This window comes from Scatophagus argus, chromosome 14 (genome assembly GCF_020382885.2).
Source record: "Scatophagus argus isolate fScaArg1 chromosome 14, fScaArg1.pri, whole genome shotgun sequence".
Classification (NCBI taxonomy): domain Eukaryota; kingdom Metazoa; phylum Chordata; class Actinopteri; family Scatophagidae; genus Scatophagus; species Scatophagus argus.
In genome coordinates, this window is record NC_058506.1 from 13,011,519 (window position 1) to 13,028,155 (window position 16,637).

General features: G+C 41.8%; 1 protein-coding gene across 3 annotated transcripts; it reads left to right on the plus strand.

The window, feature by feature from the left end:
* The first annotated feature begins 6,048 nt into the window (after nt 1-6,048).
* On the plus strand, nt 6,049-15,604 carry LOC124070739 (serine-rich and transmembrane domain-containing protein 1). Of its 3 annotated transcripts, none has more exons than XM_046410925.1 (2): nt 6,049-6,174; nt 14,733-15,604. In XM_046410925.1, exon 2 carries the CDS (start codon nt 14,738-14,740, stop codon nt 15,077-15,079), a length of 342 nt encoding a protein of 113 aa, XP_046266881.1. In that variant the 5' UTR covers nt 6,049-6,174; nt 14,733-14,737; the 3' UTR covers nt 15,080-15,604. The 3 variants fall into 3 exon arrangements, with proteins under 3 accessions (XP_046266881.1, XP_046266882.1, XP_046266880.1); XM_046410926.1 differs by having other exon boundaries at nt 6,055-6,178; XM_046410924.1 differs by lacking the exon at nt 6,049-6,174 and adding an exon at nt 11,237-11,372.
* Nucleotides 15,605-16,637: the final 1,033 nt, after the last annotated feature.

A 16,637-nucleotide genomic window follows, 5' to 3' on the forward strand; every position in this document is an offset into this window, starting at 1 on the left:
TACCCTCACTGGAACTATATGGTTCAACTCAAATCATTCTTTTATTTTTAGAATTCAGTTGGCTATCAATCACATCTTAATTCATTTTGGAGGAACTAAAGAGTTCCAGTGGTAATCCAACAAGCTCTAATCCAGAAAGCTGTTGATATTTCAAACATTGGCCAGTCATTTTTTTCCAATTTAAAACATAACACCTTATGTTAATTATTTTATTAGATAGCACACATCCAAAACGTATGTAAAAACTGCAGATGTGCCACAGCAAAGGAAACAGCTTTATCTTATCATGTCAGACAATTATTGAAACTTTGACAACTTGCTCTATGATTTTATTAACGCTAAACAAAATTTACTTTGCTTAAAGCTGCAATGATTCCATCAACAGTGTAATATCATGCAACTCTGGGAGTATGAATCTCTATTAATATGGACTTAAAGTTATTTAAACAATGTCAAACTTCAGTAAAGTCTACGATGTGGGAAATGCAGAAAAAAATGGACCTCCAGTGACATTTAAAATGATAACATTGCAGAATGCATAATGAAAAACAATACAGGGCAACTTAAGTGATATATCTCTTGGGCTAAAACCAAAGCTCCACTTGTAAAATGTATTTTTAATAACATGCAGGGTAATATTGCCTGGAATCATTACAGAGCAAATATCCCAACTCACTGGCATATTACATCAGAACAAAATTTAATTCTTACAAGATTACATGTACTGTTATCAGGAGAGGGGATCAAAAAGTCCCCAATTTTCTCATTAATACAAAATTGTCTTCCGGTGTTTAGAGCACATTTTCAAAAGCACGTGCGCTTGCTTCTAGACAGTTTGTGGAGCTGAAATACAAGGCCATGGTTGCAACAAATACAAAAAAACAAAGAAAGGATGAAAAGGGCTGAGTACAGTGAGTAATGGTCTCCCTGACAGATGAGATGTGTTTATAATATCTACCACAGAACCAGTGAAATATCCTCAACTGTTTGGTCCAGTAGAGATGGGAGATGGCCTGCTGCGGCTATTTTCTCCTCTCAAAATAGAATTGATATCTGTTCACACTGGTCGCACTGAGCTGAAACACACAAACATGGCACCTGCTCAGGGGAAACAAAGTCTCTCTCTCACTCTCTCTCTCTTCCGCTGTCTTTTCATCCCTCTTCCTCATTTCCGTTCAGTCCCTAAGCAGATGCAGATTGCTCATGACAGATAGCACTGGGTTGCTGCCATTCCATTAGCGTGATGTATTGCTGGTGACAGGCTTGGTCCAGATGGGCTGGGGATTTGAGCATCACCTCTAAAATACTGCGCCATCCGGGGAGAATCCTTCGAGCCGAGGACGGGCGCGTCTCATCTCTCAGCTGTACCCTCATCCAGTGGTGTTACCCCTCCTGGGAGGGATCGCAGCTGAGACTGTCTCTCGCCCCGAGCACACAAAATGTTCTCAGTGTTAGTTCAAAAAAAAAAAAAAAAAAAAAAAAACAGCAAAAAAGGAGGAAAACTTGGCACATAGAGGGATGAAAAGGCAGTCTGATCTGCAGAGGTTTATCCCTGCTGAACAGGGATTTTTGCATCACCTTTTGCAAGAGAAAAAGCTCATTAACTGAGCAGAATTCAGCCCAAATTTAAGAATCCCAGTAAAACGAGCTTCATAAATGCCCCACTTAAACGTGTGATTTCTCCACACTTACATGTCAGAGATCAGAGATGTCAGCATGTTTTTATTCATTAAACTTTAACTACTGTCTGATCCGATGAGGAAGGGTCTATTGCAGGTTAATTGGTTGACACCTCTAAACAAAACAATGCAAAAACCCCATGGAGAAGATGTTGAACCCTTCAGTTATTTTGTTCTAATTATACATACTGCAAAGACATTTCATGTTGGGTTGAGGGCCAATTAGCAGCATTTATTGGCAATAAAAGAGGGCCAGCACTCTGATATCCAAATTTTCAAAGCAACACGAGACAGAACTCCAGAAAGGCCAAGTCATCTGAGCCAAACACTGCAGGGACATCAGAGAAGAAAACTACAAAATAATTTCATATGTGAAGAGTCTCCAAGCACCTACACAACATCAACAAAGTACATAAAATGTGAGGAACGGTTAAAAATATCCATCCATATTTCTCATCGTCTGAAGGTCAAATTTGTCACCCAGTCTTTCTATTACAATAATGCTTTATTTAATGAGCCTCATTTGAATCAAAGGGGCTTTTGTTGAGGAATATGATGTGGAAATTTGATGCCAATCTCCCCCATTAGAAGGTCCATCACTGTAATGAGCCAGGGGCATGAAAAGAAAATGAGTTCTGAGAGAGGAGGAGGGGGTTATGTCAAGACTGAGAGCTCCTATTGTCTGTTCCTTATGACGGCGGAATAATTGCACTGCTTAAATAGGACTGCTAAAACACACACACACAGACAGACATACTGTTTAACCAATCTAAAAACCACTGCAACACTTAATACAATATCATAGCATGTGGCAATAACCATAATGATGCAACAAAACTTATGAAAGTTTAATTGTTTACTTTTAGGAGTCTGCTGCCTCCCTCTTTCAATTCATTAACTACTGAGTGAATCGTAGAGGAAAGAGGGAGAGAGAGGGGGATGAAATGTAGGAATACATAAACAGACTCAGTAATCACGCTGACAGACAAAGCGTGATGTTGTAGCTTTTGTCCCTGTATCTCCTACGTTCGATGGACAACTTGTGCATCAAATACCCCGCCCACACCCCCCACGCCCACCCCCCGCATGCCTGAGCCGTGGTGCGTATGAATTATGAATGTCTGAAGAGTAAGGTTTTTTTTTTTTTTAAATTTAAGGGGCCCCAAATCTTTTGGTGCACTAAATTATTCATATATTCAAATGAATCTGACTTTGAGGACATTTTTTTTTTCTTTTTTCTCCTCTTTCATGAATTTAGAGTGCACTCTTCAGAGGACTTGAGCAAAATTGCCCAAAGACTATTAGTGGTAAAGGTTTAGTGGTAAAGCAGAGATTTCAAAAGGTTTCAGTCCACTTTTGGGTTTCTTGCTCAAACATGTGTTTGCGCCCCCCCCCCCAAACTGTGGCAGGATATTTTGATACAGTGCCGATATCATCTTTTCATCTCTTCTCATTGTTATTCTGGACAAGTACTCGCCTGTCAGGCTGCTGCCCGTCTGTGAGTGTGTGTGTGCGTGTGTGTGTGTGTCACTGTTACGCCTCAGTATGTTCGCTCTGCTTCGTGCCCGCAGATCTGTGCAGCTCATTTTGATTGGCATGGCACGAAAGCCTGAGTGGAGTCGGTGCATATTTATCTGCTGAAGTCTGATCTTCAAAATCTTTGAAAACCAAAGTGAACATCACATCCTGGAGATGAAGGCTAAATGTATTTTAACTGTTCCTCCAAGATTAGGGGTGCAAAGATACTTTCTCCTGCAATAAGGAGAAGACAGCTGAAGCACTCAAGACTTAAATTTTGCTTGTGTGAGCCTCTCTCTCTCTCTCTCTCTCTCTCTCTCTCTCTCTCTCTCTCTCAGTCGGGAGCTCTGCAGATTGGTTCAGATCACCAGAGAGACGTAAAGCATATCTGTTAGGGCAGCTAAAATACACTGAACCTCTGACATGTTTACAACTCATATCTGACACTTTACTGTCTGCTATCTAAGAGTTTAAAGGTTCCCATGAGTTTAGCAGAACAAACTTGTCAAATCCCCAAACACACACACACACACACACACACACACTTTGGCCAAAAATATCCTCCAAATGCAATTTCAGCCCCCTCGTTACTGGATGTCTCCTCTTCATTATCATGCAGAGCAGAGACTTGTGTCCTCACAAGGGCAGTGCTGGGATGCCATAGAGTCAGAACAGGCTGGGATATCAGGGAATGACATGGAATTGGCGGCCATGCCTTCTGGGATTAGCGACAAAAGCCAAAGCTCTTATCTCCATCCTTCAGTCCTCTCTCTCTCTCTCACACACACACAAGGACACGCACATGCAACACAGATGCACAAACGAATACTTGAGTTTGCACAGAAACAAACACATGTACTCACACAGACATAATTAGCTTTGCCAAACTTATTCCCTCTTTAGCAAAATAAGGAATTGTGTGAGTGTAACAATTCTCTGTGATAGGTTTAGAAATGGGTTGGTGTGTGCAATGAGCAGAGAGGAGGTCAGGGGAAATAATTATTGGAATAATTAAATGATGTGCAGCGTTCCTTTCCCCTGTCCTTGGGTTCTCCCTTTACACCATCGGAGCCAATGAAGCTGCCTGGAGCAGTTTATTTTTGGCTGGTTCAGATTACGAAAATATTCACAAACAGATATACGCCCATCAGATGATTCCTAGACCTCTTCGCGTGGATGTCACATTTTTTTTTTTTAATCTGAAGTACGCATGCACATCAGCCATGTGATATTAGCCAAAGCTGGATTTGGATGTGAAATAAAGTCATCTTCCTCTCATCTCTGCTCTCTCTGTTCTCCACTGCTGCTCTTCCCCTCCGGTGCCTGTGTCAGCGGGCAGATGGCGGCAGACTGAGGCATCTGTGGAAGAGGAGGTGCCTTTTCCCCTTCACAGAGCAGGGACAGGTGTCATCTGCCTCACAATTAACATCTTCACGAATACCATTAAGGCGCTAACAAGCTCATATGTGACATTCAGGGCCATGCGCAAAATTTGCTCGAGATTAGATAAGACTAGAATTTATTGGGAGCCTTTCATTCCAAAAAATGTACTCTTGGACTCATTTCTGCAATCAAAGTAAAGCACTTCAGGAGGTTGAGTCACTCAAATTCCAAAAACACAGTTTCTCAAGCTTGAACTACTTTCTACCAAAGAAATTTCTGGAAAGAGACTGTGCTGTTGAATTTTTTAGCCATGCTAGCGGTATCGCTCTAGGGATGGAAATGTTGGTCTGTCAGTCTGTTGGCTGATCTGAGTCCACCATAAAATAAAATTTGCACAGACGTTGAGGGTCCCCAGGGCGTGAACCCACTGACTTTGGTGATCCTCTGACTTGTTCTCTAGTGTCTCTTCATCAGCAGGTTGGCATTTGTGGTTTAGAATGAAATATTTTGTCAATTATTGAATGGATTTGCCATGAAATGTGTAACAGATATTCAAGATCCCTGGAGACAAATTCTATTGACTTTGGTGATCTTCTGGCCTTTTCTCTAGCGTAGGAGTGAGAGGACAGAGAGAGGGAGGGAGGTGAAAATACAAGCTTCAAGGTGAAGAGAGACGAGGAGATCTGCACCGAGAAATTGAGAGGTGTTAAAGGCTGCCTCTTTCTTCTCAGGCTGCCTTTTTCCGTTCATTTGCCAGTTAGGGGTCTGCCAGAACAATGGCAGCCAGGTTATTGCTCACCACTGCACACTGTCTACTGACGCAGTTTGCTGAGAGTAGAGAGCAAGGCCACGTCGCTCACATAAATACTAGAGAGATGACAACCAAAACTAAGCGATTACTGTGTGTGGGAGGGTGTGTGCGTGTTGAGACAAATATTGATTTGTTGGTCAGTTATTAAACAGTTTATCTGACTGCATTGATCAAGCTCTTTGTTTGCCCAAACTAATTACAGAAGAGCTTGTTAGCTGTGAGGAATATGTGTAAGTGAGAGTACAGAAGACACAGAACAGCTTTGACCGTTAACGCAATCACTCAGAGAGAAAAGTGGGAGGGCTGAAGCAAAGGGGGGAGGAGATGGGATTAGAGTGAGCACTGCACCCTCTCATCTCTCCTCTTCACCTCTTTTCAAGAAAGGCAAAAAAAAACAAACCCTAAAACAACCCATCAGTATCATTCATTAGTTACAGAGCTCATGTATGTGTGTGTTCCCTTTTAAATGTGAGTCCATTCATAGAGAGAATCCATCCACATCTGAAAGCATCTACTCCAGCTGCAGTGCTTGTGGTGTTTGTTTCTGAGTGAGGGTTGGTGTGTCACACTGAATGACACACACACACACACACACACATACACACACAACGAGGGAGAGAGAGAGAGAGAGAGAGAGAGAGAGAGAGAGAGAGAGGGCAGGCTTGTAGGGAAGATCTCAGGGGCAACAGATTTGGTCTGCTCGGCTGAAAGACCAAACACAACGGGATGTATCTCTGCACAACGTGAACCTGAGTGAGGAGGAGCTGCCTCACACACACAAAGGTCTGTAAGTATTCCTCTTTTATTGCCAACAATTTTCTGTATGCTTCTGATGCGTTAGGCTGCTTTGTTTTTTTTTTATTATGAAATGCTTCCAAATTGTTTTTAAGAGCGAGGACGGTGTTAGTCTGATCTGTGAGATGGGAATCCTGCTGGATACACACAGCCATTATTCACCTCAAATGTGCCTCTCTCTTTTTTAGTTGCCAGCAACTTTATTCAGTGCATTATCACTGACTGTAGAGCATCAGTGAGAGAATAAACACTATTGCAGAGAAGACACGAAGGGAAGATGAAACAGTAAAACGAACAGAGAGAAATGAGACTTGCAGGAAAAAAAATTAAAGGTAAAGTGCAGGAAGAATTCATGGCATTCACTGAACTGGGAAATAAACAAGCTTCTTTTGTGGCAGCTGAGAAAAAGAGGGAAGGAGTGAGCAATGAGTGAAGCAATTGTGCCTCAAGATTTGAGGAGAAAAAGGAGGAGGGCTTGAAAAGTGTCTTTTCAGGGCAATGAGAACAAGAGCAGGGCTTGTTTGGGTTTTAAAATAATGTATGACTCAGCCTGTTCATCATAATGAAGACGGTGAACAAGAGCTGCACACACACAGATTCACTGGCAACTGCACTCTGAAGTATCAGGAGTAATTAACAAATATGAGAACGAGGCATAAAAATACACTTCACCATAGAGATGAAGTAACGGGCACTAACACACACACACACACATTCAGACATCAAAAGAGCTCATTGTCTACACTGGCCAATGACCAAAAAAATCTACCAGTACTTGCTGTTCTTACTAGAACTGTGTTAACTCATGGCACCTTTCTGACGGTCAGGATAAGCCCTTTGCAGCACCTTTGAGAACTCAGTCCCATTTGGCTTTTAGGAATCCTTACTTCAGTGCACTGAATATCCGAGAGAAACAGCTGGACGGTGGTGCTCCACTCCTGGTGTGGCTCTGACTGCGCTCAGGTGTGCCGCGAGATTTTGTCATTCAAATGTGAACGTAATGAATAAAAACATTAGTTTATTGTGTTGTAGGATCGGTAGCAATCCAATCCAAACTGAGGAGACTGTTTGGTGTCGTGCTAAATAACAGTGGGGAAGTGGTTGACTCTTCTATTCTGCTGCACACTGAAACTTCTCTTTCTTCATACTTTCATCATTCCTGCTTATCTCTGACCCCTAAGTGGGTTATCTGTGGTATTTTGGGGCTGCAGAGGCAATTTGGAATTCATGAGGTTGAGCCTCAGGTCTGTTTTCAGTTGATCTGGTTCAGAATATGAGATACTTAACATGTTCGAAATTCAAGCGACTTGTATCTATTGGCGATCTGTTGTTTGAGCTGAAACTGAACGTCTGTGCCTGTGTGTGCATGGAAATCTTATGTGCATGCATGTGAACGATATTGGTGCTATAGGCTCAACTCGTTTTTTTGTCTGTTCAGGCATGTGACGTGAATACAGTGTGAGAATGTATGCACACACACACACACACACACACACACACACACACACAAAAGAATCTGGCCCAAATGCCATGACATTTCCCCACATGTGGATCTTGTCCATTATTCATTAAGTGAAGCGCTAATACCAGACCAGAACAGCCAGCAGAATGTGTCTCTGGTTAAGGTTGAGTTAAGGCTTTTTGGTTAATATTTATATTTTGGACTGTAACTATTGCAGTATTTTCTGTGACCAAAAAAGGCTATAAGGTCTTAATTAGAAAAGTAAAGTCAAAGGCTGTATGTGTTTAGCCTGGAATGTAGCAGCTGTGAATTTAAAATGGATCTTGATCTGTATTGATCTGTGTATTGATCTTCACAAGATAAAAAATTATATGGACAAATTAAATGTGTTACACCAAACACCAAATCGTTAAATTTTTACCTCTGAAAACAAAATGCTATATTTCATGATTTCACAGTCACAGTATTAAAACTGGTTGATAGGAATGTACATTATGTATTTATGATCAAAAGATACCAATAATCAATAACCAGATACCAATAACCTGCTCCTAATGGCCAGTACTGATAAAATAATCGACACTTTCACATTTCACAAGAAACTCACAACCTGTAAATAATGTAGACCTGAGGTTAAGATGTAAAGATGGATGATTTAATACTCCACAGCTCTAATAAGATTTGTTGTGTTAGAACTTGTAGACTTTTTCGCTCCTCTCTGAACATTTATTGCGATCGTGTTGTTTATGTTTGAAACTGTAAAGCACGTTCACACCGGTGACAACGTGTTTGGCTCTCTAGCCTGCACTTAGTGGCTCTGCTCAGGTGCAGCAGTTTGACGTCATGAGCGCAACAACAGCGTGCTGCTCATCTTCGTCTTCTCCTTCTTCCATTTATTTAGTGGCAGATGGCAAACTAATTTAAAGGTGCATACCGTCACCTACCGTATCAGCTATTTGGCTTCATATTAGCAGCTCTGTTTATCAGTTATAATTTCATTATAGGCTGAAAGGTGATGGTATAAAATTTCCCATTACCTGGTCGATAATCTCTCTGATAATGCATTTAGAGCATAAAATTGAAAGGCATGTACAGCAATGGCAGTGTTAAAACGCATTAGACACAGATACACTCTGTACAAAACACTTTAGACAAATACACATAAGGCAATAGAACTGTGCAAAATATATTGTAAGAGTACAGTATATTTGTGTGGACAGAACACATTAGATAAGACAAACCGCGCCCAGCACTGACAGCAAGAAAGATTATAAGATGATGAAAAAACGAATGAGGGTGAAGAACAGATTGAGAAACTGGAGCAGAGGAAGCTTCTCGGCACAGTGTCTCAGGAGGAGTTCAGCCGAACGTGTTCCGCCAGCAGAGGATGAGATTGTTTGAACAGTGTCTTGCAGAGATTGCGCAGCTCAGGAAAGGAGTTTGATCAGGACTAAAGGGAGCTTTGGAAGTCAAGGTCCACCGTCTATAGATGCACACGAGCGGCGGACTGAACATATGCTCAAGTCAAGACCAAACAAGCAAAAGTGGAGCAGACAGAGAGAGAGAGAGAAAGAAGAAAGCTATGAAACTCATGAAGAAGAATTTGCTCAAGGCAGCCCGGTCTGGAGAGTGTGCTGCTGAGATAGCCAAGGATATACAAAATATATTAAAAGCTCTCGACATAGCCAAGAGGGCAATGCTGACACTCAAAAAAAAAAGAAGAAAAAAAAAAAAGAAATACATCATCAGAGAAAAGTCATAGCTGAGTGAAAAGTATAGAGAACTTTTGTATGAACCCACTGATGAGCCCCAGGCTGGTAGACCAAGAAGGAAACAGGAGAATAAGCAGACTGAAAGGCAGAAAAGTGTCAAAATGCCTGAACTTTTCATGGCCCTGACTGGGACTGAGGGGAAATGACTTTTTCTGTGTTAACTTGTTAAAGAAGGACTGAGGTGTAAGTCAAGTAAATGTCAAAGAACCTCACGCTCTGGCGATGTTCAGTCTCAAGGAGCAACACTGACTCCTGAGGACCATTCAGGCCAGTTGCTGTAGCCTCTCAGAGGAGCAGCTACCAGCAGCCTCCAACATCCAGGTCAGCATTCATGCTTAAGAGAGAGATGCAGCTGAAATGTCACCTGAGTGGGTGTGAGCCCAGCATCAGCTGAAGTCTTAACGAACAAACATCACAGAGATTTAGAGCCATCGGAGGACCTCCATGTCAGACCTTCACCTTAACTTAATCATGTTTTGATGTTGCTGTATGTGTGAAATAGCGCTGTCACCTCATAGCAAGAGGGTTCCAGGTTCGAATCCCGGTCTGGGCCCTTCAATATGGAGTTTGCATGTTCTCCCTGTGCCTGCGTGGGTTTTCTCCGGGTACTCCGGCTTCCACCCACAACCCCCCCCCAAAAACATGCATGTTAGGTTAATTGGCTACTCAACATTGCCCCTAGGTGTGAGCGTGAGAGTGTGTGGTTGTCTGTCTTTGTGTATTGGCCCTGCGATTGACTGGCGACCAGTCCAGGATGTACCCCGCCTCTCGCCTGTAGTCAACTGGGATAGGCTCCAGCCCCCTGCGACCCTGACAGATAAGCGGAATAGAAAATGGATGGATGGATGGATGTGTGGGAAAAAAAATCCATTTATACAAAGCTTTTTATCAGTGCGGTCTAAGTATCGGGTTGTTCAAACAATGGTGAGTATGTGTTTTGGAGCTGATAAAGAGGACCTGAGGTCTACTGACCCAAAACAAAACACTAAGGAAGAGCTGATATTAAGGCAGGTTCTTGTTGCAGAGATTCAAGACACACAAAAAAAATAAAAATCAAGTTCATTTCTGAGAGCCAGAAGAGAAGCAAAGGGAGGCTCCAGCTCAGCTGATCAAAGAGCTGACCAAAGTCAGGCTAGTCTTCAGGATGCCTGAGGGTCAACTCGAGACTACAGCTAGCGAGAGAGGCATGACTGCAGAAAACCATATTTTAGAGAAAAATGAAACTTGGAAAAACGGAGAGATGATAACGATGATTAAAAGAGCATATTAAACCGCCTAAAAATCTTGATCTCTATGGTTTAATTTCTCACCTTGTTGCGATGAAGTAGAAGTGCACGAGTGGGAGCGAAACTGGCATGAAATCTTCAACAGGAGAGGGCAGCGACACTTCGAGATGGAAGCATACAGGAGAAGGTGTAGCTGTGCTGCTCGGCAGGAAACACATAATGCAGAAGACTGTCGACATAGAGACAAGAATAAACTGAGATCCAACATGTCTTTAAAAAACAAGACACTTTCAGAATTTATATAATTTTCTTCCACAAAGACACATCACTTTCCCCAATTAGCCCTTGGTGTTCTCTGTATCACACTTGTTTCTATTTCTAAGGAAAATAAGCACAGGTATTTATTATATGTAGGCGTGTATGTGTATGTCTGACCTCTTCAGCCTCAATGGGACTGCATGGCCTGCCCTCTCTAAGTAGATTAGCTTGAAAAAGAACTGAATGTACCTTGTTGCCTGGATACAAAAAGCATCATTAAATCCAATTATCAGCCACTTCAGCTCACAATGAACAAGCTTCATCACAGATTTCAAAACAACATATCATTAACGACAGCAACCTATACAGAGCAGGAAAGAGTAGGAGGGAGCGACAAGAGGTCGAGGGTGGGTAAGACACGGAAAAGGAAAAGGTGGCGGAGGAGAAGAAATCAGAGAGAAATGCCGAGTGAGGCAACAGACAGAGGTTCAGTGTCACATTCAGGGTCATTTCTGACAGGGACATTACTGATTACTGACACATTTTCGAGCTAGAATTGTAAAGTGGAGGTGGAATTTAGAATTTCAAATTTTACCAATGAAAATTATACATAAACATATGAACGTGTTGACTGTTTGAGAATGGAGAAAAAACCCCCAACAAAAGATACATAGTTAGAAGGCAGTGGAGGAGGGAAGAGCAGAGCATGGGCAGTGAATATTAATACTTCAAGTCGTCCAGTCTCTCCAGAGAAAGAGACAATATAAGTCAACAAAGTGGCAAGACAGTGTTTTTATTGGACTGGCAGAACCGCAGGGAGTCTTTGATAAAGAAAACAGTCGGGTGCAAGAGAGCAAGCAGTGATAGAAAGAGAGAGCAGTCTAATTCATCCCTCCTCATTATGCTGCGAATCTCTCTGAAGGTACAGTGGCCTGTAAATTAAAGAGAGCAGAGATCTTGTCAACTGTACCATCCAGAGAGACAAATGGAGAGAAGGGCAAAGAAAATGACAGAGTGTGAATAAGCTGAGAAGAAAAGAGTTTGGGGACAGAGTGGTTTACTTAAACTTCAAAAGTGACATTATGACATGTGAAAGTTTTGTACCAAGACTGACGTTTGTTTGGGGCTCAGAATGACACGCTGGCTCCAAACTAGTGCAGTGCATTAATGACGACAGGCGAGTTCATCACGTCAGCGTGCTCTGTCGTCTCCCTTAACTGGGCTGTGTTATGCTGGGCCCATGGGAAACCTGAGCTGAGCATCCTTGGGAGCTTTTCCCATCTCAGTGCCATGGTGGGTACAGTCCAAACAAAGTAGATTTATTTTTCTAATTAACAGTAAATTAAATTGTTGTCAGGGTGAATAAAACAAGCTCGTATAACCCCATAACAACAAACAGCAGCAGAACATCAGACAGAACTTACAATGACACACCACAGAGTTTTCTTATGACCAGTGATGTGATAATTTTTTAACATACATGCAGAAAATTACATTTTTAACTATAAAAAAACAAGCAAACGTTTTGGTATTTTGACAGAGCGAAAAAGATGAACCAACCACAGAGACATGAAACAGCAAACTCGTAATAGTTTGGGGTTCACCCTTCAAGTCTGCAGGGCTTATCAGACATAGCGAAACTAACAGTTCAGTAGATACAATGGTAAAATAATGGGTAGTGAAGCCAAGTGTAAAGCATTACCCTTACAGTGTATATTGTGTTTACGTAGAGTTTTTGTGTACGCATACTCGTCCACTAAAGCTGATTCTGATTAACTTCGCACCTACGTGAACAAAACTCTCCACGCTCCACTGTCCCAGCAAACTGTTTCACAGGTTGAAAACCACATGTTACACATTTATTGCATTCATTACATGACTTAATTAGGTTCAGCTAGTCATGATACCTTCTTATCTTTGCTAGCTGAGTAATAAATTAAGCCTGGCTTTCCAGCATACTCAACTATCTATGGACTCACAGGTTTGGCTCTGATAGCTCACTGCTTGTCTACTAGCAATGTTCCTAACACTAAAACACAACACTTCAAGCTAACATTAACTAACATTTTACTCAAATTTATTAGCTCCAAATGACTATTAATGATAATGATTTTACATTGTGAACTGTTTATGCTAATTGTGAATGCTGATGCAAACTTTAGTCTGCAAATCGTCGATGGCTCACCATATCCCATCCCTGCATGTAAGATCAAATTCACAGTAGCCTATTATTTCTGACCCAAAAGTTTATACTGTAGTTCATTTCACTTGTACAGTCTCTAGTGCTGTCACTGGTACAAAAAAATACAGTAAGAATACAAGTTTTGACACGGGTGGCTTCTAATATGCATGTGTTTTCCTAACTAGTCTTCACATAGTGACACTGGTCCCCTCAGGGGCCCAGCACGCAATATTGTCACTCCACAGACTATAATGTAGCAAGGCACACATATGATCCATGGTGAAATCCATAACCATTAGATGGAGAGGAAGTAGGGTAAGGCAGGCGGATAAGAGAGAAATGAGCACACACCACTGTGACTGTGTGCTGACCTCTTGCTTTTATTCTGGTCATGGTCTATTATTCCTCCCTTTGAAGTGTCTTTCTCCGCCATCATAGATCAAGTCAAGACACAAGGCTGGCCTAACCAAACACAAAACAGCCCCCCTCTGTCCCTTACCAACACAGTTTCTACTTGACAACGCTCAGTCACATCTTCTATTCAGCTTCTTGCCACGCAGTAATTTGAAGTGGAACATTATTAGCAGTTAATATGCAGTGGAGGAGGAATGGCTCTCAGCTGTCTTTGTGAAAGCTGATTATGAGGAGTTTAATTTCATCAGATAAGGATGCCTTCATTTATGAACATCCACAGCTCCAGGCACCAAGTCTGACAGGTATACAGTGAGCCAAGCACGCCCCCTGCTGTTCCTCCTCATTTCAGTCAGGAAGGCTCCTGCAGTATGCTGCACTCCCTTCCAAACCAGTCATATTTGATGACTGCAACAGACCAGCATCCATAGGATTTTATTTATTTATTTATTTATTTGCAAGGAACTCACCCATAAATTTTAAAAAACATTCTCTCTTTGAACTAACTTTTACTGTTCATGTAGCAATTCTTGCCTTTATATTGTCACTCCTCACTGTGTTGATGCATGTGCAGTGAAAGTGCATTATGTGATTAAGGGTGTTTCGTGTCATGCATTATATTTGGTATATCATTCTATAATACGTTATATTATCTTTTCCCAAGTTATGTATCTGCAGTTTATAATTTCCTTCCTAGCACTAAGAAGTGTTTTCAGACATTTATTTTGAATGTCACATGTGAGATTAACTATCTGAGGCAATGCAATAAAAGACTTTCTTTTAACAGCTGATTATTTCTAAGTCAATTTGGAGGTTCTTCATTTCCCTGAACTCTCTATTTGGTGCTCAGAGAGGGCAAAAAGAAATCAATATTATTTGCAATATTATTTGATAGAAGTCTGTTCTGTTGCTGGGGCTCTTGAAGTGAGTTGTTGGCCCTGAATGAGGATTGCAGACGTGCTCTCTCAGTCTTCCTCTTAATCTCAGCCAAAGCTGAGGATGTGGATGAAAGCTTTTGTGTTAGCAAGTTTCAAACATGCTAAAAGAGTCCTGGAGGGAGAAATTCTGGCAGCTTCATGAGACAAAAAAAATTGTCTTTTTCAATTCTGAATGTTGAACTTTTTTTGTGTGGTTTTTTGCTTTTGTTTCTTGGTTGTTGTTTTTATTTTTTCAATTTCAAAATAAATCTCACTCATCTTTCTTTTTCTTTCATGCAAATTTATGCTGAACATCAGCCAGGATGTCAGGGATGGATGCCCCATTTATAGGCCATAATCAGACTGGAAACTCTTCAACAGACAACGGAACCTTCCTGCGTTTCTCCCCAACCTCTGGTTCCACGTCGGCGGCTGCCTCTTCACCAGGACGTCCGGGCAACGTTTATGTTTACGTGTGGCTCTTCCTCGGCCTGCTGGTGTTCCTGCTGAGCCTGTTGATCATCTCCCTCCACAGGCTGAAGAACATCATCTCCTCCTCTTCTTCTGTCCCCGACTGCAGCAGCGAAGGAGGGAGCTCCTTCACCAACATGGAGATCTGCAGCATCTCATCTCAGAGGTCCACCATCTCCTCACTGTCCACCTGAGGGAGATGAGAGGGAGCACGTATACGGACACATGGACATACATACACATATGTCCAACTGCATTTCACCATGCACGCACGCAACAACAGGCAAGCACGCAAACACATGAAAGCACACAGAGGCCCACTCCTCACTGTGACAGAAAACACAGCCACACAGGCAGCATGGCATACACACCATGCATGCATATTCTAATCCCAGTCGCCCTGCGTTTCTGATGTTTTCATGCAATTTGCATGGGCGCAGGAGAAATATAGCTCATGATTGTGATGAAGAGGTCTTGATGGGTGAGAGTGACTGAACCCTTCTGAGGCTTGATTTATCAAACAAGACAAATGAAGCCAGGAAATAACTGTTATCTCCCCCCTTCGTTTTTGCATAACTAATTTCTTGTATTCTACTTGTTACATTTACCGTAGAACAACTAGCATTGCTCTCAAGTGATGCTGTGTACAGCATGACTCATAGTGTCTGTAGACTACATTGCAAGATCAGAATTACAATAACATTAAAGACTATTACTTTGAACATAAATGCATGCTTGTGCCTGAGTTGTTCAGAAAGCCTTTGAGATGCTGTAACAAAGGATACCTTTAAGACAAAAGCAAATAGCAAATTTCTTCACGCTTCCTGGGGAAAGAAGATTGCTCAAGATGTCTGGCTGAGGATGTCAAGGTGAGAAAGAAATGAGGGTTGCGTCTATTGACAGGCAGTCAGCCGCTGACTGCAGCTACAGAAAGAGCAGGTCAAAAGTGGCATTGACAACAAGATGAAATTCTGGTCCTGAAAGACAGGTCTACCACTGTAACAGATTACGCTTTCTTGGCTGTCAGCTCATATGCTGTCGGCTCACAGTCTCCATAGTGACTGAAGCATGAGAGCTCTGAGCAGCTGTCAGCCTCATCTGTATGTCAGGATTAAGCTAAAGTAGTAGTTGGTTCTGCTCAAAATATATCATTTTCATCTGAATGAGATGTAATTTCTTTGGCAACAAACATAACATTCAGCATTCAGAATGAAAGATCTGTAAAAGGTTCATTCATCTCTTTCATGAAATACAATAACAGCCGAAGGCTCAGAGAGCACCGACGACAGCCACGAGGCTACGAACAATACAAGAAGTCAGATGTGCTTGGGTTCTTCTTCACAAATCCTCTTTGTTCTCACGTTAATTTATGCTTTTGAGGTGATTGTACTGTACCAACCAAACTCCTTGGCTCCCAAACGAGGTCTGCTGCAAAGCCTTAATCGTGACAAATGGCACATGGAGTCACAAACCGTGTTAACCGAGAACACTCTGTTCACTTACAGCATAAGCAGAGTTAAGGACCGTAGTATAGTTTAGGTATTTACTGGTTGTATAATCCTTGAATTAATACAGTAAATTACTAGAATATAAATGTACACGCACTGAATGGATTCAAACACATAAAAGCAACAATTAAACAGTTGTAATCTCAGACTTAAGATGGGAACATAACGATCCTTCTTTCTAGTTTCAACTCTAAGTTTAGACGACAGAATGACAGTGTTCCTCAAGAGGATATTATGTCCAGAA